This window comes from Natator depressus, chromosome 8 (genome assembly GCF_965152275.1).
Source record: "Natator depressus isolate rNatDep1 chromosome 8, rNatDep2.hap1, whole genome shotgun sequence".
Lineage (NCBI taxonomy): Eukaryota > Metazoa > Chordata > Testudines > Cheloniidae > Natator > Natator depressus.
In genome coordinates, this window is record NC_134241.1 from 54357729 (window position 1) to 54381339 (window position 23611).

At 42.6% G+C, this 23611-nt stretch overlaps 1 protein-coding gene across 6 annotated transcripts in view; it reads left to right on the forward strand.

The window, feature by feature from the left end:
- Positions 1 to 19214, forward strand: part of RGL1 (ral guanine nucleotide dissociation stimulator like 1) — a 159064-nt gene extending 139850 nt beyond the window's left edge. For 3 of the 6 annotated variants that reach the window (XM_074961112.1, XM_074961113.1, XM_074961115.1), the window contains 4 exons: positions 1608 to 1794; positions 6561 to 6815; positions 9528 to 9642; positions 17590 to 19214. In XM_074961112.1, the coding sequence (XP_074817213.1) occupies positions 1608 to 1794; positions 6561 to 6815; positions 9528 to 9642; positions 17590 to 17777 (745 nt within the window). In that variant the 3' untranslated portion in view covers positions 17778 to 19214. The remainder of the gene's footprint in view (positions 1 to 1607; positions 1795 to 6560; positions 6816 to 9527; positions 9643 to 17589) is intronic. The other 3 variants (XM_074961116.1, XM_074961114.1, XM_074961117.1) reach the window with 1 other exon arrangement.
- Positions 19215 to 23611: the final 4397 nt, after the last annotated feature.

Genomic DNA, 23611 nt, shown 5'->3' on the forward strand with positions numbered 1-23611 from the left:
GGGCAGAAATCAAGGGGGCTCAGCAAAAATGTGTAGAGTCTCAAAGGTGAGTGTGGTATGAGAGAAGACAGGAAAATTATTTGTGGAGGGGTGACATGGTCAGGACAACAGGAGATGAAGAATTTTACAGTCAACATCAGAATTAGTATGAAGATTGAAACCTGGCTATTAACGCCTCCTTTCCTGCCTTAGTCTTTCCCCTGGGTTCCTCAGAACAGTGGACAAACATAAATTCCATGCAAGCTCTGTGGCAATCTAGGATCCTTAGCAATAGACTCTTGATGGCGGAGTATGTCAATTCTGGTCCTCATAAGATCAGGGTAGCTGTTTGGACAAGAAGGTATTTGTGTTTGGTTTTGTCCCTTTGAGTTGGTTATGAAGAGGTGTGGGAATAGCAGAGTTGGAGACTGTAGCTGCTGTGTCTGAATTGAGTTGTCTCTCTAACTCTTTCTCCCTGGCATTGTGCCTAAACTGTGTATGGTAAGTGTCACTGTTGAGTACTGGGTTTATCCTTCTATTTCCCACCATATTTCAGTGTAGCTCTTGTATTGTAAATTAGCATAGGATAGTTAGGCTGAGGTATTTGTGTTTGCTGTGTAATCTTTGTTTTAAAACTTGTGGTACCTGCAACCTGAATATATTTTGCAAATTAATACTATAATAGTGCTTGGCATAATTCTTCTCTGGATGTTACATGGCACCGTTCTGGGTTCTGTCCGCTGATGAGATGCCTTGTCAGCACCAACTTAATTTGCCTCACCTCTTCAACATATTGTTATACCAAATTAGGTTCCCTCTAGACTCCTTAGACTGACTTAGACCCAAACTCAGAGGTGAGTTTAAGTGAATCTCAAAGAATATAAAGTCACATAATTTACACCTTCTTCTGGCCTTCAGATTGTATGTATAAATTATACCCATTTAGAGTCTTAGAGAGAAATTAATCTCTGGTGCAACCCTGTTGAAGTCATTAAAGTCGCACAAGGAATGAATTTGGCCTTTGTAGGCTTAGTTTGAGTCCTTTGTTCGGTTAGACTCTCACCCACTCACTGACGTATCTTAACGCTTAATCTCTCTTCTGAATTTTGCCCCCCCTCTACTCCCCAAGTCTGAGTGCAAGAGATTCTAAGATGATGTAATTTACATGTCAGAGAGGTCAGAAAAGAAGCAAGAAAAGCAACTAACAGGAGAGTGTAGAAATGTGTGAGCTGAAGTAGACCGCCCCTTACTTTAATTTACCTTTTTCCGGCTCATTGGTGTGTAAGTTACACCAAATTAATCACTCGTTGGTCAGTGAGTCTAAGGGAATTTGAATAAGTGTAATGGAGTCTAACTTACCCCACCTAGTACATTACCCCTGAATCTGGCTCTGTGGTTGGAGTGTGTGTGTGTGTGTGTGTATTATATATTATTGGGGTACTAATGTGTTGCTGTTTAAGGAATTCTTATGGCAAATCTTACATGTAATGTGGATGGAGCCAGGACACCAGACCACTTGAGAAACAAAATAACACGGTGGACATATGAATCAAGCGTCATCTCTTTGCTCAGTCCAGCAACATTCTGTAGTTGTATCATTTACTTGGTGTATTTTGTGTTCTTGCCAGACTGTTTCTGGGAGCAGATGTGATCACTAATAGCACACCAACCAAAGAGCAGCCCAAATCTACTCCAAGTGGGAGCTCTGGTGAAAGCATGGATTCTGTCAGTGTATCATCGTGTGAGTCGAACCACTCTGAGGGTGAAGAAGTCTGCATCACCCCCATAGACACTCCTGATGAGCCTCAGAAAAAGGTAAGGTCTAGACACTTAGTTCAGAAGGCTTGCAGCATGAATACCCCTGATGAATAGTTGACCCTTCCTAGTATAAGCAAAAGCTGAATTTTCAGTTGCATTGCACACTCATGTCTACTGTTATAACTGACCAAGATACTACTTTCAAGGAATGGGAGTATCCTTAAAAATAGATGTGATGAAAGTAGAAAAGATCCGGGTCAGGCTTTTTATACAATTCCTTTTATGAGCAGCTTTTGGGTGTTGCCAGATCTGTAGCATGTACACAGGGGGAACCATTTTTAATTTCCTGGGGTCAGCTTTTCTTGTGGGGTCTGGAGGGGTTTTTAGGTAGTCATGTGGCCATTTAACAACACACTGCTAGATCTGTCTCTCTCAAGACACCAGTTGTGGGAGTGACGGAGCTGTCTGTAATGGCATGTTTATGCTGGGAGGTTATTGGCTTCCTGGCAGTGGGACCAACAGACTGAAGTGTGTGTGTGTGCAAATATCAGATTGCTTGCGGTGTTCCTGAGGCCCAGTGGATGGGATAATGGCAGTGAGAGGAAGGGCTTAGAGGATTTCCATTCTCCTTTTTTAAAAAAAAACAGGGAGGCAAAGCCCTGTGGAGGCTAATGGAACCAGCAACAAGCATTTTCTCCTGGAACATCTCAGATTGAATGAGCTCATCTGCACTTAGCCTTAGGGTGGTTGGATTTTCTGTTGAGCCCCTGATTCTGCTACAGAGTTGCCTCTTCTGGAAGCAGCTGCCTTCAGTGGTCAGCATGGTGAAAATGGCTGTGTCCTCACTTCGGAAAAGGCAGGTTTTTTTACACTGCTCACCCACATTAACTACACTGCTGTAAAATCCTAGTAGAGAGAAGGCTTCTGTGGTTTTTACCATGAGGGAAGCTAGGTGACGTAAACACTATCCCCCTGCTTGTGGTTGACCTCACCTAGTTCACCATGCGGTAACACTGCAATGTCTTGTCTCCACTAGGATTTTACAGTAGGATAGCTAATGTGCATGTGTTGTTCTTCTGTAAAACCACACCGGTTTTTGGCAGTGAAGACAAAGCCTAAGGCACTGTGCAGGGGAAGCTGGGGATGTGTGGAAGTGGGTAGCTGCACTGACACAAAAAGGTGTGTGTAAATGATTCATAATAAGGTAGATACTGCCCATGCTGCAGGCCCAGGGGAGACTCCACCAATATGGCAGGAGGAGAGAAGAAAATATCAAAATGACAAGCCAATCAGAGGGGAATTGGAGAAGGGAAAAACCAACAGTGACGCCTTGTCTACACACAGACTTGCACCTGTTTAATTAAACTGCTTCAGTCAAACTGGTGCAAGCCCTTGTGTGGACTCTCTTATTTCAGTGTAAGAGTTCTTTGAGTGATTGCACATGTGCATTCCACTCCTGGTGTCTGTGTCAGAGCTGCCCCTAGCCCGCCTTGTCCTTCTTATGGCCCACGATGGTCATGGGAACTCTGTTCTATACCAGAACAGTTATCCTCTTGACCTTTGTAAACGTTGTGTGTGTGTGTGTATGTAGTTATTCCTATTCTCACCCACTGCTGTGCTCATTAGACGTGAGAGCAGCTCATCAGAGAGATTGTTAAGTGCACCAGGCTGCTACCCTCAAATCAAAGGATGAGTTGCCAGTGAGGAAAAGGGTGTTTTGGGGATATTTGACTGTTTGTGTTTCACCTAATAAAAGAGCCCACTTCCCTTTGATTTCTGCTGACCTACACCTGCTCTTTGGGAGCTTCTTCCTAAACCAGTTTCCTTCTGCAGTCTGGCATCCCACAACTTTCTTTGGTTTGTTGTATCTGCTCCCATCTGCTGGTCTGTTCTCCAAAGAGCAGCAGAAAACAGAAAAAAGAAAAAAGAAAAGGAGTACTTGTGGCACCTTAGAGACTAACCAGTTTATTTGAGCATGAGCTTTCGTGAGCTACAGCTCACTTCATCGGATGCATAGCATATCGTGGAAACTGCAGAAGACATTATATACACACAGAGACCATGAAACAAAACTTCCTCCCACCCCACTGTCCTGCTGCTAACAGCTTATCTAAAGTGATCATCAAGTGATCATCAAGGAAGGCCATTTCCAGCACAAATCAAGGTTTTCTCACTCTTTCCCCCCCCCCCCCACACACACACACATACAAACTCACTCTCCTGCTCTCTCCAACACCACTTTCTACAAGCCATTACCCTCTGATCCCACTGAGAGTTACCAAAAGCATCTACAGCATTTGCTCAAGAAACTTCCTGAAAAAGCGCAAGATCAAATCCGCACAGACACACCCCTGGAACCCCGACCTGGGATATTCTATCTACTACCCAAGATCCATAAACCTGGAAATCCTGGACGCCCCATCATCTCAGGCATTGGCACCCTGACAGCAGGATTGTCCGGCTATGTAGACTCACTCCTCAGGCCCTACGCTACCAGCACTCCCAGCTACCTTCGAGACACCACTGACTTCCTGAGGAAACTACAATCCATTGGTGATCTTCCTGATAACACCATCCTGGCCACTATGGATGTAGAAGCCCTCTACACCAACATTCCACACAAAGATGGACTACAAGCCATCAAGAACACTATCCCCGATAATGTCACGGCTAACCTGGTGGCTGAACTTTGTGACTTTGTCCTTACCCATAACTATTTTACATTTGGGGACAATGTATACCTTCAGATCAGCGGCACTGCTATGGGTACCCGCATGGCCCCACAGTATGCCAACATTTTTATGGCTGATTTAGAACAACGCTTCCTCAGCTCTCGTCCCCTAACGCCCCTACTTTACTTGCGCTATATTGATGACATCTTCATCATCTGGACCCATGGAAAAGAAGCCCTTGAGGAATTCCACCATGATTTCAACAATTTCCATCCCACCATCAACCTCAGCCTGGTCCAGTCCACACGAGAGATCCACTTCCTGGACACTACAGTGCTAATAAACGATGGTCACATCAACACCACCCTATACCGGAAACCTACTGACCGCTATTCCTACCTACATGCCTCCAGCTTTCACCCTGACCACACCACACGATCCATCGTCTACAGCCAAGCTCTGCGATACAACCGCATTTGCTCCAACCCCTCAGACAGAGACAAACACCTACAAGATCTCTATCAAGCATTCTTACAACTACAATACCCACCTGCGGAAGTGAAGAAACAGATTGATAGAGCCAGAAGAGTTCCCAGAAGTCACCTACTACAGGACAGGCCTAACAAAGAAAATAACAGAACGCCACTAGCCGTCACCTTCAGCCCCCAACTAAAACCCCTCCAACGCATTATTAAGGATCTACAACCTATCCTGAAGGATGACCCAACACTCTCACAAATCTTGGGAGAAAGGCCAGTCCTTGCCTACAGACAGCCCCCCAACCTGAAGCGAATACTCACCAACAACCACATACCACACAACAGAACCACTAACCCAGGAACCTATCCTTGCAACAAAGCCCGTTGCCAACTGTGCCCACATATCTATTCAGGGGACACCATCACAGGGCCTAACAACATCAGCCACACTATCAGAGGCTCGTTCACCTGCACATCCACCAATGTGATATATGCCATCATGTGCCAGCAATGCCCCTCTGCCATGTACATTGGTCAAACTGGACAGTCTCTACGTAAAAGAATAAATGGACACAAATCAGATGTTAAGAATTATAACATTCATAAACCAGTCGGAGAACACTTCAATCTCTCTGGTCACGCAATCACAGACATGAGGGTCGCTATCTTACAGCAAAAAAACTTCAAATCCAGACTCCAGCGAGAAACTGCTGAATTGGAATTCATTTGCAAATTGGATACTATTAATTTGGGCTTGAATAGAGACTGGGAGTGGCTAAGTCATTATGCAAGGTAGCCTATCTCCCCTTGTTTTTTTCCTACAAACCCCCCCCCCCCCCCCCAAGACGTTCTGGTTAAACTTGGATTATTGCTGTGCACATTGTAAGATGAGCTATTGCCAGCAGGAGAGTGAGTTTGTGTGTGTGGTTTTTGGAGGGGGTGTGTGTGGGGGGGGGGGTGAGAAAACCTGGATTAGTGCTGGAAATGACCCACCTTGATTATCATGCGCATTATAAAGAGAGGTTTCAAAGAGGGATGGGCTATTACCAGCAGGAGAGTGAGTTTGTATGTGTGTCTGTGTGGGGGGGGGGGGGGAAGAGTGAGAAAACCTTGATTTGTGCTGGAAATGGCCTTCCTTGATGATCACTTGATGATCACTTTAGATAAGCTGTTAGCAGCAGGACAGTGGGGTGGGAGGAAGTTTTGTTTCATGGTCTCTGTGTGTATATAATGTCTTCTGCAGTTTCCACGATATGCTATGCATCCGATGAAGTGAGCTGTAGCTCACGAAAGCTCATGCTCAAATAAACTGGTTAGTCTCTAAGGTGCCACAAGTACTCCTTTTCTTTTTTCTTTTTACGAATACAGACTAACACGGCTGTTACTCTAAAAGAAAACAGAAAGTGTTTTTAGTAGTGGAGTCCAGCAGCACCCAGACAGGACAGGGTTGGCGGGTGGGAAAGTTTTTAATGTGAATAGTAAATTGTCAGATTACTACCTGCAGAGGTGAGAATGCCACTAAGAACTTTAGAAACCGGGCATGGACTTTACAGTAACTGAATTCCTGATTGTGCCTCTCTCCCCCCTCCCCCACCCCGGAAATGAAAATTCCATGGTCATGTTTCTAATTGTATGTTGTTGTTTTTTTCTTAATTTATTTTTCATTACTTAGCTCTCTGAATCCTCCTCCTCTTGTTCCTCCATCCATTCCATGGACACATCTTCCTCAGGGGTGTCATCTTTAACCAACACTATCTCACCCCCTCCTTCCTTAACCTCCAATCCCAAGATCCACAAGCGCTCCATCTCCGTCACATCCATTACCTCAACAGTATTGCCTCCTGTTTACAACCAGCAGAACGAAGACATGTGCATCATCCGGATCAGCATAGAAGACAACAATGGCAACATGTACAAGAGTATCATGGTCAGTGATGTGGAGGAGTTAAATGTTTTTATTAGTACTGAGATGTTTTTGTTCAGGGTAACCAATTATATGCAAGGTCTCAGCCTTGGTGCAAATCAAAGCAGCTAAGATTTTAAATGCTAAGGGCCACATTATGTCCTTGATTCGTGCATTCCAGTCTTCACAATATGTTCCATCTTCTGAAATCCCCCTGGGGTTTCGGTTGGCTTCAGTTCATTGCTTGTCCCAAATTGTTGTGTAATGCTACTGGTAAATGTGCACTGCATTCCACTTTTAGAGGTAGCTGCATTTTAGTAGTGGACACCCCCCTGCTCCACACACCGATTCCTCCCCCCACACATCCCTCTTGAGTTTCAGTTCTTTTGAGTGAAAGATGTTATTTAATAATACCTGGTACTTAACTATATAGGGATCTCAAAGGGCGTATAATTGTAAGGTGGTGGTATGATACAATATCCTTCTGTCATATCTAATCTATCTCTAATGCATCCATCATTATGAGATTTGGATTTTAATCATAAAAATCTTTGTCCCAAATTCAAAGTTTTATTTGTATTTATTAGAATTAGTTGAAAAATCAAAATAAGTTTCATGAACATTTCAAACAGGGTTTTGTTGTATGGGTTTTGGAAACTGATCTATTTTTAGTTTATCAAAAATTTCCCCAGAGATTTTAACAAATTTGTAATAAAAACATTTTTTTCAATATCAAAGACTAAAATTTTTAAAAATAAATATTTTTGATATTGAAAAAAATCTCACCACACGGTTGAGTGGACAAGTCAAAACTGGCAATGGAAAGAAAGCCCTGAAGGTAGAAAACCAAAATGGAAAATGGAACCCCCCTTTCTCCTCAAATCATAAATAAAAACAATAAAGGAACACTGAGAATGAAAATTTTAAAAATGGAAAAATACTGAGAATATCAGAATATTTTTCTCAATTTCATTTTGAAAAATGTCCAAATTTATCCCAGTTTTCTCCAAGTGAAAAATGTTAACCACTTCTGCTGTTAGTTTTGGGGATAGAAGATACAAATAACAAATTTTTATACTTGAGGTTCTAAACTCAGATGAGGAATGTGGCAGGTTTGACTGAGACTGCATGTGCCAACTTTCTGCCTGGAGGGAATTTTTTTTCTCAATACCCCCTAAAACTAGTGACTGTACAATGGAAGGTCTTACAAGCTTTTGAACTGAGCAGTGTTCCCTCTATAATGAAAACTACCAGCAAGTGTGCAGCAATGCTTCCATCCTGTAGCTCCACTTGGAATCCCTCTCATCCAGCTGTAGATGATCCTCTGTGAAACATTTCCTTTTAAAGGGAAACTGTCAAGATATAGACCATGAACCAGATGCGCAGCCGTGTAGCTGCTGCTGGCACAAAGTGGTAACAAAGCTAATGGATCTAAGCAATGCTCTGATGGCACAGGATTGCTGAAGTCGCTTCTTCATCACTCCCTCATTCCAGCTTGCAGCAGAGTGGTCATGATTGGGACTCTGTTATGTCCAGGGGATCCCAGCTGATTGAATGATCTCACACAGCTATAGACTAAGGCCTGAGCTACACTGGGGAGGGGGGCGGGGTTTGAACTGAGATACACAACTTCAGCTAAGCAATTTGCGTAGCTGAAGTCGAAGTATCTTAGTTCGACTTATCTGGCCGTCCTCACAGCAGCGAGTCGACCGCGGCGGCTCCCCCGTCAACTCCGCTTACTCCTCCTGCCGAGTACAGGCGGAGTACAGGGATCAATTTATCGCCTCTAGACGAGACACGATAAATCAATCCCTGATAGATGGATCACTGCCCCCTATCCTGTGGGTAGTGAGGCCGTACCCATAGAAGAGAGCAGCCTTCATGGTGGTCTCTTATATCAGGGACTGACAAGACTTAGAGGCTCTAGGATTGGTGGCAGCATATACAACAAAGCATGTATAACAATGTAAATGTCACTATTGACGATGCTATCAGTGTTTCTCTGGGCTGGGCCCTTTTCCTATGTTGACTTCTTTACATACCTCACCTATGCCTCACCCACAAGCCATGGAACAAACACTCCATGTTTTGTTTTGTTTTGTTTTTTGTTTGTTTTTTTTTGAATGGGTGAATCAAATAAATATTTTGCAGCCTGCAGGACACTTTTTTTTTTTTTTAAAAGGAATTGATCCCTCAGGTGCTGCAAAGAGCAATGAACTATGGGCCTGGGAATTTTTCTGCTGATTTCAGTGTGCTTGAGATGAGGCCCTAGGTTAGTTCAGAACAAGTGACACTTCCACAGCAGACTGCAGACTAGATACAAGGCCAAAAAATCTTCACAAGGTTTCGAAGCAAGTATTTACCCCATTAGATTCCAAATTAATTGCTGCCTATGAGCAACAGATGGAGAAATTATTTATGTAGAAATTTTAAGCCAAGTACAAATGACACCTCATCTTTCAACACATTTGCTCAAGGGAGCTGATTATGTTATTTACTGATCTCGCAGTTGGTGCAGTATCTATCTTCCTGCATAAAAGTCGTAAGTAGCACATTTTTGTGCCCACTAATAGCTTCTATCTAATTCCTAAGAGGCAATAGTTTCTTAGTGCTTTGGGAAACTCACCCCCAGAGCCAGTGATGAATTCAAAGCAGACTTTTATACATCAATTACAATGTTTAGATAACAAGTAAAGTGAAGAAGAAAAAACCCTCATTGCAAAATTCTTTTTCCAGTTGACTAGCCAAGACAAGACTCCGGCTGTCATTCAGAGAGCTATGTCAAAACACAACCTGGAGGCTGACCCAGTCGAGGATTACGAACTTGTTCAGGTCATCGCTGAGGACAAAGGTAAGAAAACAGCGATGCTTGCTGCTTAAAAAGCTCTTCAGAATTTGTAGGAAGAAAGTGAATATGAAGGAACTACAGAAACACAGTGGATTTTTCTTCTGACAGATAGTTTCAGTAGATCTGTGATTGATTCATTGATCACTATAGGCCTGTCCTCCACTTTGGATATGAGCAAGTGCAGAACGGGACGACGTACAGTCCGAGATCCCAGCTTCAGAGTGTAAAGAGACGTGAAGTCAGGGCCACAGGGGAATGAACAAAGAGCTGGGAGTGTAGCATGCAGATTCCATGCTGCCGAAAAAAGCACAAGGAACACCGGGCCATTTCCCTGAGATCTCTGGACATATGATTTGCCTAGCTGCATACTCCTTCCAGCCTGCCCCTGTACTGACAGCATGGCAGTTTCCCATTAGCTGGACTCCACCAGCTATGTGGTCCCTACCATCTTCAATGGCATGTGCAAGCTACCGCGGGGAAGTTTGTCCTGTCTTGAACAGAAGTGGTCTCTGCAGCAATTTGCAATGAAAATTCTCTTGCAGTACAGCACAGAGAGCAGCTGCTCCCTGGCTCCCCCTCACTCAGCCAGGCCTGGTTCCTTTTTATCCACAGAGCATTTCCCACAGAGGGTTAGCATGCAGGTATTTCCTCACCCTGCACCCTCACCTTCTGGCCATCTGACTTCACTATTCTTTGATTCCCTACCATGATACAGAGTGGAGTTGAGCGCAGCTTACCTGCCTTCCTATATAATACGGATCCATGAAGTAGTGAGCACGACAAATCAGATAGGCACGTGCAAAGCAAAGCCTCCATGCAGGAACATAAGAGTTGCCACACTCCAACAGACTATCCGGAGGTCTGTCTAGTCTACTGTCCTGTCTCTCACAGTGGCCAGTACGAGGTGCTTTCAGCCTGCCTAAATTCCCAGCAGTTTCAAAGGGGCACAATATACTTTACTTCCTGTTCTTAATTGCTGTGCATTATGGCTGCACACTGTTAAATAGATGTGCTTCACCCGAAACAAGGCGATGCTTCAGTGATCACTGAAATGATTTCTCTACTGTATGCAGTTTGTGAATCTATTGGTAAAGCAGATTAAGATCCTTTTCCACATAAGATCATTATTATGTATTATTATTACTAGAGTTAAAAATCAGATGACTAAAGCATAGTTTAGAGTCAGTATGGGGATGATGTAAAAATGGTTTTTATACCTTCATGCTTAGACCCTGATGCAGCAAGGTACTTGGTATGTGCCTAAATTTGAAGCATGTAATTCCACTAGAGTCAGCTTAATGCCCCTATTAGCTCTCTATGAATCCTGTCCTATTAATGTGCTGAATTAAAAGTAAGATGTTACTCCTGTAATCGCTGAAAAGCCCATTCAAGTGCGAAAGAACAAACTGGATTCTCTTCTGCCTAATGAATCCTCTACAAACTTGTCATCTAAGCTCTGGTTCTGAACCCTTATTCTGGGCGATGGATGTAAGAGGCAGAAAGAACCCAGCCAGATTTGTCAAATGCCCGGTGGAGTTCTGGGTCTGGTAGTTAGATCCAAACAAGCTTTTTCTGTAAATTGAGCCGATTTGAACTGCAACAGAAGGATAATGACCCAAGATGTGAGTGCTGTGCTCTCACATTTCTAACCATAACCTCCCTGTCAGGAAATCACTATATTAGCAAAGCTCTGCCTCATTCCCTAGGATCATTCAGTCTTGCCATGCAGACCCAAGGATGTATACCCGGCATGAAAAAGCAGCTCTCTCTGAGAGCCTTTTCATTATTATCTGTTGGAGGCATTCCAGCCCGCCCCTTCCTCCCTCCACAGGGCAAACCTAATGGGACACTTCATGACTATGCAAAAGAGGGAATAATTTATTTAGGACTGTGAAATTGCATTTAGTCTCAGCTGCTGCAGAGATCCCTTGGGCTGCCGTGCAGGGAAGCTATTTATTGATAGTCTACCAGCCAGATTTAAAAAAAGTGTCTTGTTAATGAGTTAGGGTAACCCATCAGCTAGAAAAATTTCATTGCTATCACAGCCTAGGTACCTATCTAGTGATCGTCAACAGGGTGGATGTAGATGGTGGAAGTGGTGCCATTTTTCTGTATCACATAATGTATGAACATTTTCAGGTATCCAATCCGAAAAAATTGTTAAATTGCAAAAAGGGCCACAACTCGAAGAAACATAGTCCGATTTTGACCAAAACTGGCAGAGAGCTGCATTATCAAGTGTATTTAGAAGCTATGTACTTAAAGTAGTACTGTTTTGGAAAATTTGGGAAATATTTAGCCCCATGTGATATACTTTATGCATTTTCACATACATTTTTGCCATCAGTTAAAGCAAAAGTCTGCAGTCATACGACAGTATGAGCTTGTTTGTACCATGTAATTTATCAAAATACTTGTCATTCTTTGTAGCATGGAGTGATCTGAGAAAAAAAATTGGCTGCTAGTTTACATTTTATGAATATTGGCTACTGTCCAATGACTCCTTCACTGGCAACTGATATTAACTCAGGGCACACCAAGATGAAATATTTTCAGGATATGTTCCACTCTCTGGGCCAAAACTGGACCTATGTCGTGTATGGTGAAGCAATCTACTGCAAAGCACTGTTGATTTAAATGGAGGAATCAAAACAGATTTGACAATGACTACCTTGAGATGGGAGGCATGCATCATGCAGCAAATTTCATGGGTGATACAGTATTTATGGTGCTTCAGCCATGCTCTAAGAGGGAAAGCATATAACCATGGCATTAGAATCCATAAACTTATGAATGAGGCGATGACTCTCTTGAAGTGGGTGGCACTTGGCAATTCCTTGAACATTGATGTTCTCCCAGAAGATGAGAAGAGCCACCTCTTGGAGGAAGCTCGAACACACATTGAAGCTTTTGAAGATGTGGCGCAGGCACATAGAGAAAACGGAGTGGAAGCACAGAATGCTCTGGCAGACTTGACGAACAGCGCCCAAGCATTGTACCAGCTCATGGACACTTATGTTACCCAAGGGAAAAACTGTTCAGATACATTTCCATCCTGGGAAAACTAGGTAACACATTGCTCGCAACCACAGATGGATTACATAGCAGCAAAGAGAGGCAAAAACAAGTCCATGGAGCTTGAAACCTTTGCAGAGATGATCCCACTATGACAGTGTAGTCATATGAATTATGCCAGATGGGTTGTGTAAATGTAGCAGAAGCCAGATCTCTGGAGGAGGAGAAGCCAGCTATATATTGTGCCCAAGTTGATAGGAAGCAGTGTACCAGACTGCCAGACTCTTCGGTGGGGTACTTACACCGTGACATGGCCCTTGAGCAATCTCTGAACAAGGACTGTAGGAATCATCAGCATCTTTGCACCAAAGATAAGGCTCTGACCCAGGATTACCTGACTGCACGTTTTAAGGCAGCTGTAACAGCTGTGACAAAACAAAGGTGTGGAATGCAGCCTTCAATCTCCACAAAGAAGCTACCACAAAACACATGGCTGCCGATTAAATTGCTGTCCAAGGTATTAAAAAGTTGTGACTGAAAGAATGACAGATCTTTTTAACATTGAACCTGGAACAAGCCCACACAACAGTCACTTGTGAACACTGCAACATCTACTGTGGGCCCACCTGAAAGTGCAGAAGGTTTGTGCACGATCAGAGAGACTGGCACACAATAAATTAAGCCGTTCATAACCAGGTGTCTGCAAAGGGCTAAGGGAGACCTCTTTTAGCCCATAGAAAGGCATAATCTGAAATCATTTGGTAGTCTCAACAAAACAATCAGCACAAGTGATAACTATTGATCATCAGATATTCAGCAAGCTGACAGTTTTTGCCCAGTCCAGAGATGTTGATATCCAGTGTTTGATGAAGCATAAGCTGGCACCTGTCCCACTTTCCCTCTTCAACTTGGGTGGATCTCTAAGAAAGATCCAAAAGAGCAACACGCTGTCTTGGCTGGAGAAAAATCTGTCAGTGGTTGAGCCACCAGCATCTGATGAGCCAACATCAGCTATTCTTAAACTCAGGATGCTTCTGCTGCTGATGTGCAATGATATTGGCAAGTACAAAACTTTTGGAGAGCTGTCTGATCAGCTGCTGCACACTATCGTCAGACTGCAGTGTCAATACACTGCTATTGTTGGTGACAATTATGCAAATGAAGAATCAATCAAATCTGGTGAGAGAGCCCACAGGGGGAAATGTCCAAATGCAAGACATTTGGAGCCCCCACTCTGTTTACAGCATTACCAAGCAATGCTTGCAGATGATATCAAATTCAAAGACTAAATCTAACATTGCAAACTTTCGCAGTGACTGGATCATGGCATGTGGACAGAGATTGACACCTGGTCATTACATATACCTTTCTGGTGGGTTTCACCACATCGCACGTGCAGTGAAAATAGATTTGAACCAGACTCTCGCAGAACCTGGATGAACACCTAAACTAGGGGACTGTAGAGGGAGTCTCATACTCCCTGTGGCCCAGTTACTATTTAATTAAAATGGAACAGCTTCAACAAGAGCTGAAAAGCCGCCGACACCTGAATAGCCCTTAGTTCAGGGACTGGGGCACTCACGTGAGAAAGGGCAGATCCCTATTCAAATCCCTTCTCATCAGGCAGGGGTGGGGGTGCAGGTTGAACTAGAGTCTACCCCATCCCATGTGAGTACTCTAACCACTGGGCTAATGGTTACAAGCAAAAGCTGTTCCTCCTGTCAGGAGACTCCTCACGGAGGTGACAGGTCCCTGTCCAAATCCCTGTTCCTCATTATGCTCACCTGCATCCAGTGTGACTACTCATCCCTAACTATTGAGCTAATGTTATAGGGCAAGTTGGCTCATCCCTGACCGCCTTGTGTGGAGTTAAGTGGCCTCTGAGCATCCCTACCAGATCAAGTCCCACAGGACGCTAGGCCTGGTGGCCCTGGGTTTGAGAATCATCCTGAGGCTTAGGCATGAGAGGTGCCTGGTCCCTAAAGTGAGGCAGCAGGACACATGCTCCGAGGCAGAAACATTGGTGTCTGGGGAACGTCTAGAGCAAAAACTTGGGTGCCAAATGAGGTTAGGCACCTACAGGGTTGGGCAGCAGCCAAACACAGGTTTTGTAGATCACAGTAGTGCCTAAAACTGGGACCAACTTAGGCACCTAAGTCTCTTTACAGATCTGGTTTGTGTGCCAATGATGTGGACTGTGTGCCTATTCTTAGCTCCCCTGAATTCTGTGTTGTGGACCTGTGGCACATACCGAGCATGCTCATTCTCAGTTCACGTCCCAGCTCTGCACCGCATGCCTTCTGCATCGGCACTATCTGTGCCCCCAACTAAAACGCTGCTGGAGTTTCCTGTGTAATTTGCCCTATTGTAAAAACTGATTAGGAGAATGATGAGGCTTTGTTCACCAAGTGACCCCAAAATTGTACTCCAGGCACTATTCTGCATAGGCATCTGCCAGACCAGTTCTCAAGCCAGTCTGGCTCTGCCTTTGCCTTTTAGTGCACCTTAAAATTAAACATGTCATTTGCCAGGAGCGGGAAGGGAATTGTAGCTACAGAGGCCCTTGCCTATGACTCCAAATTAGCACCACAAAATGCTAATGGCACCCAAGGCCTTTTACAAGCATAGACAGATTGGCTTGGAAATGTGTATCTGTGAACGTAAGAGCACTTTGAACCTTTGCCTTTAAACAGACATGTTACTTCAGCCTTCATGTTTCTGTTGCACCTGTTGGCATTCCAGATCTCACTCACAGCAGCACCATGTTGTAGAACCAACAGGAAAGTCTAATAATCCTTGAATTATTGGGTTTTGGAGCTGTGTGTTGGTCAGCTCTGAGATACTTGCCATGTGAATACTACTCCCCCCCACCCCCAGCTTTGTGCAAAAGAGAAGTGATTCCTTCCCATCCCAAGAACATGTGCGAAATATCAGCTGTGGGGTGTCAGTAACCTAACTGCATGCTGTCATTTATAAGCTTGCTCCCAGTACCTACAGCATGAGCAGTTTTCAGCATGAGCCTTTGTGCAGCATAGCTGGGAAAGTATCTGTGCAACAAAGAGATGCAAATACCACCACGAAGATTTGGTGTGCTGCAATGCACTCGGTTGTGACAGTGATGAGTGTAGCAGAAGAGCACTGAACGCATCAGACACAGATTCTGAAGGGGAGTGGAAATGGTTCAGCTATCTGCAAATTACTGAGACTGTTTTTGAGAATAAATATAGCTCTGGGGAGTATTGCATGAGACCTTCAGTAGGTCATAGTTATATGCAAGTTATATATAAGAGTACACAGTAATACTTTGTTATTTACACAATATATTCACATAAGATATTCTATAGTCCTCCTACTACGAATCATTACTGTTTGTAGAAATAGTTTACATGTACTGTCACTGCATTCAGTGATAGTAAGATGATAATTACAGTTATACCACGTGTGCTTTAGGCTTATGTCTCTGGCCGAATAGATAATGTAAAAAATATGTTTTGTAATTAGGGGTAGAGGGGCTTATTATCTGCACAGATTCATAAAAATAGCAGACAAAAAAAATCTTTGCTCCCATCAGTCCATTCTATAAATGATGACAGATATTTTGAGGTATTACGTGGCGCAAACAAGCTCTTGCTGTCGTGCGACTACAGCCTTTTACTCTAACTGAAGGCAAAAAAGGACAGGAAAATGCACACAAATCATCAGGGGCTAAATATGTCCCAAACTTTTCAAAGCAGTACTATTTTGAGTGCATTGGTGCATTATCAATTCATTTAGAAGGTTTCTGCCAATTTTGGTCAAAATTAAAGTCTGCATTATGGCCCTTTTTGTGATTTTTCATTACTTTTTTCCCCGATTGGATGCTGATAACATTTAAACATTACAGCATATAGGAAAACGACTCCACTTCCAACATCTACATCCACACTGGTGGGATGACCACCACATATGTGCCTAACGGGGTAGCAATGACATGGTTACCTCTTAGTGCCCAAAACTGGGACGGGCTGGTAGACTATGAGGGAAGTCCCTAATGTAGTCAGCCTGGAAAGCTTTCTTTCCTATTAGTATATTATTTTACAGTGACACCGCCCTGGATCTCTTTTCCAGTAGATCTCTCTACAATGAAATGCATTTGTGGTGGTGGTATGTGTTGAGAGTGGCAGCAGCTGGAGGTGATGCAGTGCTCGCTCTGAGAAATACAGTTTCAATAGTCAGACAGAACTGCAGTGGGAGAGCCAGGCCCAGAGCCTACAATCCACTTACGCACATGCTTCGCTTTACTCATCTAATGTTTGCAGGATTGGGCCTTAAGAGTGTCTGGGGGTTTATTTTATTTTTTTGTGGGGGGTGAGAGCAGGGGGGAAGGGGGTCTATCAAAATCACTGGACATGTCTGCAGCTGGGGAGGGGGTGGTTACAGTTGCACATAAAAGGTAAAACCAAATTCTATTAATAAAACCACCCAAAGCCTACCAAACTACACACATACAAAATGCACTAAAAGCACATTAAGATTGCAAGGACAATCACATTTCCTAGCTGTCAAGTGCCTTACAGTTGCCTGTGCTGTAACCCTATTTCAGACCCCTTGCTCATCTGCACTATGCTAGTCTTCAGTTACATGATCACGTCCAATTTCCCCCCCTCACTGGAATCTGAATTATAGTTGCATGGGCAACTAGTAAATGCCAGTTTTACAACTTTCCAAGAGCTTGACTTTGCAACCTAAATGTTTTTTAATATAGTTTTTTTGTCATCATAACATGTCCCTGTTCACAAGGGGAAAGTCTGAGAGGACAGAATGCACTGCTGCCAAATCAGAGTCGCATGTGGGCATTGCAGCCAGATTTGCCCACATGAGATTTCTTTTCATGCTGATAACTGTATTATCAATAGTAGAGCACATCACCACTGACTTTGTTTCCTCTCTTTGCAGAGTTAGTCATCCCCGACAGTGCTAATGTATTTTATGCCATGAACAGCCAGGTCAACTTTGACTTCATCCTACGGAAAAAAAACTCCCTCGATGGGCAAGTGAAGATGCGGAGCCGATCTAGCTTGACACTTCCCAGAACTGCCAAAAGGGGGTGCTGGACTAACAGACACAGCAAAATCACACTTTGAAGAGAATGAGCTAACACAAAGGAGATTCGGTTTAGAAAAAAGAAAATTCCTTTGATACCATCCAGTATTACAAAGTAATGGAAGATGAAGGTGTCATGGAAAGATTTGAGACTGGAATGCAAAGTGTGCGTTCACTATAGATCTAGATAGAGATGAACATTGAGAGAGAGAGAGAGACTTATGGGACAGTCACTATGGAAATATATTTTGCACATTGGCCTAGGAAGGTGAGGTCACATATACAGGGAAAAATGGAATTGCCAACCAACCTTGTCTTAAGAATTCCACATAAGCTAAATCTCCTCCTTGGAAAGCAGATTCTCCTTTGTGCCAGTATTACCTAGAACAAGAACTTTAAATTTATTTTTATACATTGGAGAAGAAAACTGTTGCAATTAAATTCCACCTGAATCAAGCGGGAGGATCCGAGCAGCCATCAGCTGAATGAGAACACCAATTTCCAAAGGGTGTGGATGAGCTGATGGCTGCTAATTCTTCACCCTGTCTGACAAGTGTTGCCTCCAGGAGGCGTTCACGTCTGTGAAGAAGAAAGAAGGGTTGAGACCCTCCCAAAATGCTAGTCTAGAGACACAAGAAAGAATGAAATTGTGTGTACGTAGGTTGGTTTCACAGAACTGACAAACAGTTTTTGCAGTTGTTCAAAGCCAGAAAATGGGCCACAGTTGCTTTTGGATGAATGTCATATTTTGTTCATGAGCAAGGCAAGGAAACTCAACCAACATTACTTCTCTGGACTTTGTTCACATCTTAATGCCACTACGGTGTGTTCTTCCTTATGCTTACCTAACCTGTTTAACAGGAATCAAGGCCTTTTGCATGCACAGTTGCAAGTTCTCCAAATTCACTGATATACTTCTTTGTAATGTGCAATCCCTCTTCAGGTGCAGAACTCTACATTAATTCACATTGATTCAGTGAGAGCAACTATATTACCTTGTGTTTTAAAAGTGGCATAAGACAGGCATGTTTATTATTCAGTGCCCAAAGTTACCACAGATCTTATAAACTTGTAGCATTATTATACATAATCTTCAACCACCGCCCTCTTATATGCTTCTATTAACTGAATAGTTTCCTGACATGGTACATCCTTCCAGATGGAATAAAGAATTTAACCTTCTGTAAAGGCTCCCATAGCTGCTATTCTCTGTGAAACTTTAAATGACGCATTTCTTAACTCGAAGATACAAGTCTCCCTTCAGAACACATGCGTAATTAAAAGGTCACATAAAAGATTTTAATTGAAAGCCATAAATGACACATTGGATTGTAAGCAACACTCACAGAACAGATTGTCTTTTCAGAATACTAGGGTTGGTTAAAATAAACTCAGATCTTGAATTTTATACAAGTCTGGAGCATGTTTTACCAGTTCTGTAGCACTGATTGTCAAAGCTGGGCCTAGATTCCATTACCAAATAGCCATGATGTACCAATAAATGTCTTAAATGGTGTTGGGTCTTTACTATGAAAAGAATTATTATTCCCATTTAAAAGGCAGCTCATTCTCTAGGTCTGGGTATCTTAAATTCAAGTTGTATTTTTGTTTCGGGGATGAATAGGTCCAGTTTTGAACTGAGCCTTAGATGTGTCTAGTGTTGGATCAGGTTTACAACAGAACTAAAGTTCAGTTTCCTTTGTACTTCAGTAAAGGCAATGCATAAATGTGTTGGTGAGTTTTACATTATGGTATATAATGCATAGCCCCTCACCCACACAATATAAAGAGCTGCGAATCTGGATTTTATAGTGCCACGGTTATGTTGTTGAACGTCTTTTCCTTTCTTACAGGGAAAGAAATTGCTGTTGGATAAAAATGGTTTCATTTATTTAAGATGGTCAGTTTTAAAAGTAATTTCTCATGAACAAAATGTTTTTGCAATTCTCCTTCTGCTGATTCTTCGTCAAACCTCTGGTTCTAGCTTCCATTAATATTTCACTGAAATCAGACCATTAGGCATTAGCTTGTGTGTGTTACCTAGCTGGCCCTGGAATATTCAACAGCTGTTAAGGGTCTAGATCAGACATCTATAGCACAGTGGAAAAACAAATCATTTGAAAGAGAACAATCTAAAAATGCTCTTCGGACAACTCAACTGCTGAATGACACCAGCGCGTCTTTTCGGTGCTCCAAAGCGGCTTGGAAAATTCTTGTCGAAAATTTTGACACAAATGGGGAAAACATACATGTTCATGATTTATTTCTCCTTCCCTTTTTCCACCCAGCACGAAAGCTGTTTGGAAAATAGGCACAGAAAATGAGTATCTTACCTCTGAGCTACTGGATTGTTCCTTGCTAGAGACTAGTGCACAAGCAGGAGCCTTAGGGAAGCTGAGACCCAGCTACTTCCATTAGAGCAGCCAAAGCCCTTTCATAGAATCATTGAACTGAAAGGGAACTCAATAGGTTATCTAGTCCAGTCCCCATGGCAGAACTAAGTATTATCTAGATCATCCCTGAGAGGTGCTTGTTTAACCTGCTCTTTGTGGAATCTCCATCACTGGAGATTTCACAGCCTCCTTAGGCAATTTATTCAAGTGTTTGACTACCATGACAGTTAGGAAGTTTTTCCTAATGTCCAATCTAAACCCCACTTGGTGCAGTTTAAGCCCATTGCTTCTTGCCCTGTCCTCAGAGGTTAACAAGAACAATTTTTCTTCCTCCTCCTTGTAACAACCTTTTATATACTTGAAAACTGTTATGTTCCCCTCTCAGTCTTCACTTCTCCAGACTAAACAAACCCAGTTTTTTCAGTCTTTCCTCATAGGTCATGTTTCTACATTTTTGCTGCTTTCCTCTGGACTTTCTCTAACTTGTCCATATCTTTCCTGAAATGTGGCGCCCAGAACTGGACACAATACTCCAGTTGAGGCCTAATCCACATGGAGCACAGCGGAAGAATTACTTCTCGTGTCTTGCTTACAGCACTCCTGCTAATACAACCCAGAAGGATGTTCACTTTTTTTGCAACAGTTTTACACTGTTGACTCAGATTTAGCTTGTGGTCCACTATGACTTCCAGATCCCTTTCCACAGTACTCCTTCCTAGGCAGTCATTTCTCATTTTGTATGTGTGCAATTGATTGTTCCTTTCTCAGTGGAGTACTTTGCATTTGTCCTTATTGAATTTCATCCTGTTTACCTCAGACTATTTCTCCAGTTTGTCCAGATCATTTTGAATTTTAATCCTATCCTCCAAAGCACTTTGTATCATTCGCAAACTTAGTAAGCATACTCTGTATGCCATTATCTAAATCATTAATGAAGAGAACGGGACCTAGGACCGATCCCTGCAGGACCCCACTTGATATGCCCTTCCAGCTTGACTGTGAACTACTCTCTGGGAATGGTTTTCCAACCAGTTATGCACCCACCTTACAGTAGCTCCTTCTTGGTTGTATTTCCCTAGTTTATTTATGAGGTCACGTGATATATCTTGATTTTAGTAAGGCTTTTGATACTGTTTCACATCTACCATTTGCCCCTCCACAAGGTTTGTTAACCTGTCAAAGAAAGCTATTAGGTTGGTTTGAACACATTGTGTTCAAGACAAATCCATGCTGTTGCTTATCTTATTATCTTCTAGGTGTTTGCAAATAGATTGATTAATTATTTGCTCCATTATCTTTCTGTGTAATGAAGTTAAACTGACTGGTCTGTAATTCCCTCTTTTTATAGGTTGGTACTATATTTGCCCTTTTCCACTTCTCTGGAATCTCACCCGTCTTCCATGACTTTTTGAAGATAATTACTTATGGCTCAGATATCTCTTCAATCAGCTTCTTGAATATTGTAGTATGTATTTCATCAAGCCCTGGTGATGTGAAGACATCTAACTTATCTAAAGGAGTACTTGTGGCACTGTAGAGACTAACAAATTTCTTTGAGCATAAGCTTTCGTGAGCTACAGCTCATTTCTTCGGATGCATGAGGTGGAAAATACAGTGGGGAGATTTTATATACACAGAGAACATGAAACAATGGGTGTTACCATACACACTGTAACGAGAGTGATCAGGTAAGGTGAGCAATTACCAGCAGGAGAGAGAGAAAAAAACAAAACAAAAACAACCTTTTTTAGTGATAATCAAGGTGAGCCATTTCCAGCAGTTGACAAAAACATGTGAGAAACAGTTGGGGGCGGGGGGGAATAAACATGGAGAAAGAGTTTTACTTTGTGTAATGACACATCCACTCCCAGTCTTTATTCAAGCCTATTTTAATGGTGTTCAGTTTGCAAATTAATTCCAATTCAGCAGTCTCTCGTTGGAGTCTGTTTTTGAAGTTTTTTTGTTGAAGAATTGCAACTTTTAGGTCTATAATCGATGACCAGAGAGATTGAAGTATTCGCCGGCTGGTTTTTGAAAGTTATAATTCTTGACGTCTGATTTGTGTCCATTTATTCTTTTACGTAGAGACTCTCCGGTTTGGCCAATGTACGTGGCAGAGGGGCATTGCTGGCACATGATGGCATATATCACATTGGAATTATAACATTCAAAAACCAGTTGGAGAACATTTCACTCTCTCTGGTCACTCGATTATAGACCTAAAAGTCACAATTCTTCAACAAAAAAACTTCAAAAACAAACTCCAACGAGAGACTGCAGAATTGGAATTAATTTGCAAACTAGACACCATTAAATTAGGCTTGAATAAAGACTGGGGGTGGATGTGTCATTACACAAAGTAAAACTATTTTATTCCCCCTCCTCCCCCCACTGTTCCTCACACATTCTTGTCAACTCCTGGAAATGGCCCACCTTGATTATCACTACAAAAGGTTTTGGGGTTTTTTTTTGTTTTTTGTTTTCTCTCCTGCTGGTAATAGCTCACCTTACCATACAGACTGTAACAAGAGTGATCAGGTAACACCCATTGTTTCATATTCTCTGTGTATATAAAATCTCCCCACTGTCTTTTCTACTGCATGCATCCGATCAAGTGAGCTGTAGCTCACGAAAGCTTATGCTCAAATAAAATTTTTTTGGTCTCTAAGGTGCCACAAGTCCTCCTTTTCTTTTTGCGGATACAAACTAACACGGCTGCTACTCTGAAACCTAACTTATCTATGTAATTTTTAAACTTATTCTTTCCCTATTTTAGCCTCTGATCCTACCTCATTTTCACTAGCATTCACTATGTTAGACGTCCAATCGCTATTAACCTTTTTGGTGAAAACTGGAAGAAAAAAGTCATTTAGCACTTCTGCCTCCCTTCCCCCCCCCCCCCCCCCCAATTGAGTAATAGGCCTACCACGTCCTTGCCCTTCCTCTTGCTTCTAATGTATTCATTAAATGTTTGGCTGTAATGCTGCAACCAGCTTAGCAGAGGTGAACCCCTGTGCCTACACAGAGCTCATTACAAATTATCAGAGCTGTAAGCTCTTAAGGGCAGGGGCTGTCTTGATATCTGTGGTGTATAGGACTCAGCATGTTCTTAACATGTCCAATAATAATAGGCAGCAATGAGATCTCCAAAAACATGCCACGTTTGAAGTTACTAGCTTCAGCTATTTTTTGACTTACAGCCAGGCACGTGTGTTTTTTTTCTCTTAGATATGTATAATAAAAAACAAGTGCATTAAATTTGCACCTCCTTTCCAAAAAGCCTTTACCTCTGGTTAAGCCAAAGCATGAACAACTGCCTCTAGAAAGGAATTCATTTGAAAGTAATGAGCAACTGCAAAAGGGAAGGGGGAGAAAAGTGTTTTAATAGAAGTGGGAATGCAGTGTCACAGCAGGATGTTCCTGCTCCTAGTCTGCTCATAAGTAAGTTTGGAAAGTAGCAGGTTGCGGGAAAGAATCAGTTT